Source organism: Panicum virgatum, chromosome 2N (assembly GCF_016808335.1).
Source record: "Panicum virgatum strain AP13 chromosome 2N, P.virgatum_v5, whole genome shotgun sequence".
Taxonomy (NCBI): Eukaryota; Viridiplantae; Streptophyta; class Magnoliopsida; order Poales; family Poaceae; genus Panicum; species Panicum virgatum.
The window spans coordinates 48,494,760-48,502,900 of record NC_053146.1 but is presented as its reverse complement, the minus strand read 5'-3'; the positions used below and the strand labels follow the sequence as shown (position 1 = coordinate 48,502,900).

At 45.0% G+C, this 8,141-nt stretch overlaps 1 protein-coding gene across 2 annotated transcripts; it reads right to left on the bottom strand.

Moving 5' to 3' along the window:
* Nucleotides 1–4,758: 4,758 nt before the first annotated feature.
* Nucleotides 4,759–8,058, bottom strand: LOC120660873 (bZIP transcription factor TRAB1-like). 2 transcript variants are annotated; one of them, XR_005669757.1, is made up of 4 exons: nucleotides 6,951–8,037; nucleotides 6,572–6,688; nucleotides 6,074–6,103; nucleotides 4,759–5,302 (listed from the first exon to the last, which is right to left on the bottom strand). XR_005669757.1 is itself a non-coding variant. In XM_039939526.1 (4 exons), the coding sequence occupies exons 1-4, from the start codon at nucleotides 7,836–7,838 to the stop codon at nucleotides 5,225–5,227; spliced, it is 1,068 nt and encodes a 355-aa protein (XP_039795460.1). In that variant the 5' UTR covers nucleotides 7,839–8,058; the 3' UTR covers nucleotides 4,777–5,224. The 2 variants fall into 2 exon arrangements, 1 of the variants encoding a protein (XP_039795460.1); XM_039939526.1 differs by having other exon boundaries at nucleotides 4,777–5,302; nucleotides 6,617–6,688; nucleotides 6,951–8,058.
* Between the last annotated feature and the right edge of the window lie 83 nt (nucleotides 8,059–8,141).

Genomic DNA, 8,141 nt, shown 5'->3' with positions numbered 1-8,141 from the left:
GCCTAAAAATTCAGGAAAAAAGAGAGAGGCGAGGAGAAGAAAAGCGGTGAAGCTCTACCGAATTCCGCACTTGTGATCTACCGGTAACTTCCGTATGAATCCGTTGATATTGTATAACAATTTTATTTAATTAGCAGATTAGCTGAATTAGATTTGGTGCTTTAGAACACTCGTTTAGTATTACAATTTGAGTACTATTACAGACTTGTTTTTAAATTAATTATGCATTAGAATAGAATTATGACAGTACCTTATTGATATTACAGCATAAGACAATAGAAATATGACAGTACCTATATTTTCACGCATCGATTTGGTATACGATATGTGCATTATTTAAATCATTGTTCGTTATTTGGCGCACCACACTATAGCGCCAATGTCTTCGTCAGGATCAACCTACATTCCGTGGAGCAAGTGTGTAGCCACCGTACCTGAAGGAATTGATGTGCCAATGTGCTTCTGCGGTTCGTTATGCAAGTTCATGCAATCTGAGGTTTTAGGAGATGGCTACGGCATGAGGTTCTTTATGTGTGAGAACTACGAATATGATCCACCTAAGCGATACGGCAAAGACTGGGCCAAGGTAGCAGGACAAGATACACTATTTTTCTTTGTGACCTAACAATGAGTTATGATTCTAATTTTTGTTGGACAAAGTCTCCTCCGCCTCTTTGTGATTTTATGCAGTGGTTCGACACCGTGAAGTCGCAGCAGGCAAATGACTTTGTGGAACAACAAGCAAGGTGGGCTGCAGAATGTTGGCGCCGAATGAAGCACGAGGAACAGCAAGAGGAGAAGCGCAAGAAAGAGCAAGAAGATATCCGCAAGAGGATGGAGGAGGTGGATCGTAAGGCGGCGGCCGAACGTGAAGCTGACAGGGAGAGAAAGCGAGAGAGGGCACGCCGTGCGAAGGAAGCCGGCCCCGAAGCAATTAGGAAGGGCAAATATCCTCGGTGCACTCAGTAGAGTAGTACCATGTAATCCCGGCATTTTACATTCCATAAGGCATGGTAGGTTTAGATGCAACAAGAAATTACCTTGTCGCGTGCACATGCCACTGCAATTAGTTGTTTATGTTTTCAGTTGAGAGCTTGACTCTGTGTGTTGTAACTTGTACCATTAATTTGCAGTTGTAGCCGGGAATCTATGAAATGTTTGAACTTGTCCTTAATATTTTCGGAGCTTTTCATGTCACTAGAATACTAAAAAGCACACATTTAATTAATATAATGATAAGAAATAAGAACTAAGAACTAAGAAATACATTACATAATGTGAACCATCAAATTTTACATCATAATACAACGATAATGAAACACACATCACACATGCAGTGGCATGGCAGAACCCGTTGCAAACTACGGTAAACAGAAGTTCTTGAAGTGGTCATAGATGTTTGCACCGCCTAATGCACCACCTATTTTGGACATCGGGCCACAATGGAGGCGTTGTCGCAGTTCCACGTTGCAATTTCAGAATTGATTGCAGCAGACCTGCATGCCTATCACTAATAAGGCACACATCTGGACGTGCAGCAACAACATGAACCTTCACTCGTTCAAGGAACCAATACCAACTGTCTAAGTTTTCATTCTCAACAAATGCAAATGCGAGCGGAACTATTTGGTTGTTGCAATCTACCCCGATTGCGGTGAGTATCTGACCTTTATACCTTCCAGTCAGAAATGTGCCATCAATGCAGATCACCGGAAGACAACACTGAAATGCTCTAACACAAACACCTATGCAAAAGAAGGCTCGTTGCATAATTCTTTGCCCCCTAGTCACGGCTGGTACGAGGTATGTGTCATAAAAGCTTCCAGGATTTCTAGCAGCAACCTGGGATAACATACGAGGTAGGTTATCATATGATGTCTCGTATGTGCCGAACCGCATCTCGAACACCATTTGTTAAGCTCGCCATGCCTTCAAATAACTAATGGTGTACTGGTAAGTCTGCTCAATGTGTCGAACAATCATTTTTGGCTCATAATTTAGGTTGTCCATAATCAACCCATACATTTGCTTTGCAACAAAGTCGCATGATATATTGCGATGCGAGGGAAGAACTTCTGACATCAAACAAGTGTGCTCTGTCACAATGGAACATTTCCAGTTCGACTTCCATTTTCCCTTGAATGCATGTACTCGACATGGACATCCATCATTCACACACTTCACCTCATATTCTTTACTGCCAGACTTTACGACTCTGAATTCTCGTTTCAATGATATTGCCCATAGTCTCACAGTATCTTTTACGGCTTCAATGTTTGGATATGTTGCACCTTGCACTACCTCATTCCCTCTGTACTCCCACTCCTGATTTCGTACGTCTTCTGCGACATGACTGCCAAAACCATGCTCCTTCCACTCTTTTGGCAATGAGTACTGCTCGTCATCAGATGAGCCCTCATATTCTTCCATCTCTATTGTGTTTTGGTCTTCTGCCTCCATCTCGTCCACAATGCTATGTATCCTCTCTCCCTCATCAGCAAGGCCCTGTGGTCTCATGTTTTGGTTCTCTATCTCTTCTGACTCATCTTGCTCAACATAATTGGTCTCTCTTCGAATACTCGGAGTTGATTGATCTGCACCATGTTGGATTTAATTTTGTGTCTTCTCCCGGATTTGAACAAGAATGGCCAGAGGCCACCCACGCTCTAGAGCTGCTTGCATGTACTTCTGCCAGTCATCAGTGCTGTATATCATCATCAATTCCCATAAATCACTTTCTACCTCCCAATTAACAAGAGATTGGACAGTCATCACATGTGTCAACGGATCAACACGGAACCCACGCTGCAGCCACTTACATATGGAACCAAAACTCCTTTCCAGAGGTTTATCTATGGCGCTAGATGTGCACTTAAAGGCAGAAAGATCTACTCCATTTGGCTCATACAAAATATTGTAGTCATCATAAAATACTTGAAACTGCATCTTGCTCGACATATCTGTATATCATAGAATACTTATCGAGTTATACTCTTTACTTCACTACCTTATTCAATAATCCGTAAAAACTAAGTATGGAATTCAACTACAACGTATAAGTATTCATAACTACGTGATGACACTCAAATTCTATACTGCATATGCTAAATTCTATTCTAAATCATAATTAATTTATAAACACATCTCTAATAGTACTGCAATTGTAATAATAAATGCGTAGTACTAATTTTCTAAACTAATTTACTACTACATAACTACAAACTAAAGTATCATTAAACTCCTACTTAAATAGTTCTACTATAGCATTAATTAAATTAAATTACTCTACAATACCAATGGAAAAATACATAAACTAAATGTAATAACCTGCAGATCACAAGTGCTGAATCCGGCAGGGCTTCGCCGCTTCCCTTCTCCTCACCCCTCTCTTTTTTTCTAGATTTTTGGTGGAATTTTCGGACTCAAATGAGAAGGGAATGGGGTCGGATGCTTATATAGGGGAGGGTACCCCGGTCGCCCAAGGGGTGGGGGCGATAGGCCCCCCGTCGCCGGGGGGCGACAGGCCTCTTTTTTTGCCAGGGACCTCGTTGCAAATTTGAAGAAAAAAAATTACATTTAGGGCCTGTCGCCCTATGGGGGGCGACCGGGGGTATTTTTGAAATTTTTCAAAATGGACATATATTTTTGAAATTTTGATTTTTTTTAAATATAAAAAAGAAAAAAGCGCCAAAACAATCTGTCGAATCAGCTTATCAGCCCAATGAAGTGCATGTGGCCATTGCTTCCCGAACAGAGGGGTTAGCTGTGGGTGGTCATGCAGTTGGTTGGACTCGACTATGGGCTCAACCCATCTCGACTATGGGCTTTCAGAAGCTTGCGGTCCGAGAGTCTCCGACCTGGAGGGTCCAAGTCGCGGACGGACGCGCGCCGAATTTGCACATCTATATTACTACCGTCAAATGAAATGACTGCAGCCGTATCTGGCGGAATTTTCTTGATCTGGACAACTCATTTTGAAAAAAAAATCATAACTAATTTATATAAATTTGTATGGAGATAAATTTTATATGAAAGTTGAAGATCTCAATGAGGTCTACAATTTTGTTGTTCAAACTTTTTTCATTCGGAGCCATCTTGAGATGAAAAGAGTTTGAACTACAAACTCGTAGATCATATCAAGATATACAATTTTTACATAAACATTATCTCCATTCGAGTTTATATAAATTAGTTAGCACTTTTGAAAGTGAACTGTTCAGACCAGGAAAATTCCGCTGGATAAATTGGCTGTAAAGGTTGCTATAGTGTACCTACTGCCGATTCATCCGGTTGCCATTTCATTCAACAGTGGCATAGATTTATAATTTTGTAATTGGATGTGTTTTATAAAAAAATTCGTAAAACAAAAATAAAAAATTCGACGCACACCTGTCAGATTGGTCCAGTTCATCGCCGGCCCATACTCATGAGTTTCAACATGTCTAACAGGATATAACATTCCAAAAACAGATCACGGTGTAGAGAGGCTGCTACTGATACAATTACGCACATCCTAATAAACTTCTACTATTCTCACTCAACATGCAATCGACACCGGTAACATCAAGAGGGTAGGGAAAGAGGATTGGGATCGGAGGTGAGCTTTGGGGGTCAGGAATTGTTGCTGGGTTTGGGGAGGTGGCCGGACCGGACAGGAGGAGGAGGCAGTGGAGCGGCAACGCCGGCGATGTCGGTTCGTCGCCTGCTGGATGGTAAGAGGACAGCCGGAGCCACGGGGAGGCAAAATACAGACGACTGTACATCAAGCATCACCAATACAATTAGCGCCATCTGATTCTGTTATACACACGCAAGCAGCAACAGATAGTTCATACTAAATCCATCAGATATACATACAGATAATCATCGAGACGGCTGCTCTCCCTAGTTGGATCCCACTAACCTACTTCTACTTGCATCGATCTTTCGAAATCATCCACATCTCTTCTACAACGACGAACCGGCAAGACGCAAACCTAGGCAAATCTACACAAGCTCTGACGGATGGCTGCAGCCGGTTCCTACTGCCGGCTTCACTCCACTTGCTTCTCTACCAAGTACCACATAATCTACAGGGAGGGAGCAAGCAGTACAACCGATTCTGACAATGCTCATCCCTAGCTAGTCTAATGGAGAGAGATTATGTACAGATCGCAATGCAAGCACCACTACTGTCGGTATGCAGCTAGTCATCATCTACTGTTCGAGGCAAGGCAACCACGCATCACCAGGGGCCTGTCAGTGTTCTTCGCAAGCACGCCCGTTTCTTCCGTCCGAATGGATCCTTCAACATTTCCGGTACCTGTCAGCAGGATTTGCGACCACCATTAGCAAATATCAATATGTGCCATTCGTATTCTTAGAAGAATTAGCAGAGGAACTTGCGTTTGCGTCGTCCTTCATATTGTACAATACAGGTGGTTCATTTATGAAATTAAAATTACACGTACTGGTACAGTGGCGTGTATTTGTAAGCTGCTCCAAATATCTGACAGTTAAATGTTGAGAGAGGAAATAAAGGAAGACTCCAAAAACCAAATAGTAAGGTTAATCTGACTGATCGGTTGGTTACTCGAGCTAGCCAATCATATTGTCATGGAGCCCTCATAATAGTGCGATGAAATATGAAATATCATGCATCAGAATATTTAGATCTACATTGATGCGCATGTACCAAAGCAGCTGATCTTCAAAGCGTAATGTTTTTATTTAGACTATGAAAAGTGTAATTTGGTGAGTAATGCACAATCCTCATAATCAGTATGAATTCAAAGGCTGAGCAGCCTAGAAGGACAATGCCACAATGGAGCATATATATTTCAAGTTATGTTGGTGCTGGAAAGAAAGAAACTCTGCAAGAGTAAAAGGTTTGAGTCCCTAAGTAAATTCTACAACCAATTCTGCAACAGGTTGCTCAACTAGCCACTCACAGGGTGAAAAGTAATAGAATGATTATAGGCTGAATAATGTCGATATCTTTTCTGAAGTTTTATCAAATTAGAAAGAACACCAAGATAATATATAGGTCAAACATAGGAAAGTTTGGCATTCACAATTGAAAAAAAGCAATTACCTCGTTCTTCTGCATTTCCATAATCTCTGCCTGCATGATAAAGAAGTGAATTATCAGTACACTGAGCACATGCAAAGAACACTATTCGATGCATGCATGTGTGCCTATTCTTTAAAATGTTTAGCATAACCCATCAATACAGTATCACTAGAACTACAGGAAATGTGATTCGGATGTCAAGCATGTTTATACGCTGATATACTGTTCCGTCTTTGGCAATGTTCACTTAAAAAATGGTCCATGATGGACAGGCACATGCTCAGATTAGTGATACCCAGAAATACACAGGGTGCAACTTTCTGTTTTTGGAGAAGCAAAGGTTGGTACGCTATAACACATGAATACTCTGTACTTGTAGCACCACCCTGCAGAATAGATACTCATTCACCGGAACTATAGAGATGCCAGCAACATAGACATGAAACTGAAACCACCAATTCCATTATGAAAGAATAAATCATAAATGCTCTCAAGAGTCAATGCACTAAAGTAGCACATCTAACACCTGCAGTTGCAGCGTTTTTAGAGAACTAGAGAAGACACCTGTTTCCTTTCCAGTTCCTGATTTAGCTCCTTGAGTTTCTGAACTTCAGCTTCCAACTCCATTGTATATGCCTGTGCAATAAATAAGAAACTTTTAACGAAACAGGAAAGTCCAAAAACCGTCTGCTTTAAAGAAGCAGCACAGTAGCAAGGAAGCTCATGTTGCACTGGACCCATGACACTGATTACACTCACAATTGTCAAAATTCACCATGTCACAATTTTCGAATATTTTATTTTCAGCTCAATAACAATAAGATTGCAGTCTTGCACGCAAATGAATTCAGTACAAAGTTTTTTTTATGAAATAATTCACCAGTACAAAGGTTGCAACCTGTTTGCGCGCCCGAGACCTCGCCGCAGACTCCCTGTTCTTGATCATCCTCCTCTGCCTCCTCTCCACCACTTTCTCCACTCCGGCGCCATTCCTTCTCCCCCGGATCATCCCCTCAAACGAATAGGGCAGAGGCTCCGTCGGCGACGACAGGTCGCTGTACCCCTTCCCGCCAGAATCGATCTGGTTCACCGCTGTTTGAACAGCCATGGCGGCGCTGCCTCCCATGCCGCCCGTCGCCCTCGGCGGCATCAGCCCATTGCCAAGGGCCAGATCCCCCATGCGGACCGGCGCAAACCCCAGAGCTGCCGCAGTGGCGGCATCGTCGGCACCCTGGAAATTCCCGAAAAGGGCGGAGCTTGTAGGGGCAACAGGGACCGGCCGCGGCGGCAGCATAGGCGGTGGCGCTGGGGCGGGGGCGGGGTTCTCCCTGACCACGCCGGCTCTGACCAAGAACTCCTCCAGAGTCATCTCCCCGAGCGTCGACTGGCGGTGGGCCTGCTCCTGTCCGTTGCCGTCCGCCCCCTGCGGCGGCTCGTCGCGCACGAGGTTGCGCCACACCTCGTCGACCGTCTTGGCGCTGAGCGTGCGGGGAAGCGTGAGCGACGAGCCCTGGCGCTGCAGCATCGTGGGCGGCACCCCCGCGCCGGAGGCGGAGGCCATGGCCTGGGTCTCCTCCGCGTTCCAGATGTTCCGGAGCAGCTCGTCCATGTTCATAGAGCCGAAGTCCTTCCCGGTGCCGCCGCCGCCTCCGGCGGCGGCCCGGCCGAGCGCGCTCTGGAACTCGTCGAACGTCAGCGAGTAGACCGACCCCTGCCTCGGCAGCGGCGCCCCCTCCTCCCTCGCCGGGCGGCGCTGCTTCGACGACCCGCCGTTCATGAACTCCATCCTTCTCTCCCTCCTCCTCACCAGCCTCTCAGCTCAGCATCGAACTGGCACGGACGCCAGGAGAGCTCGGAGCAAAGGAGCTCAAAGCCTCGCCGCGAGTCACATGCGCCTCTCGGAAAGGCTCGAGCTGCTGCTCTTGGTGGCGACGAGTGAGTAGAGTGCCGTGACTGCCCTGAGATTGCGAATGATGCAGCAGAGCAGAGAAAGGCAGCGCAGGGGATCCAGGTCTTGGGGGCGCAGCGCAGCGGAGCGGGGGACGTGTCGCGCTCGCAGGTAGTGGTCTCCGAGCAGCCAACCAGCGGC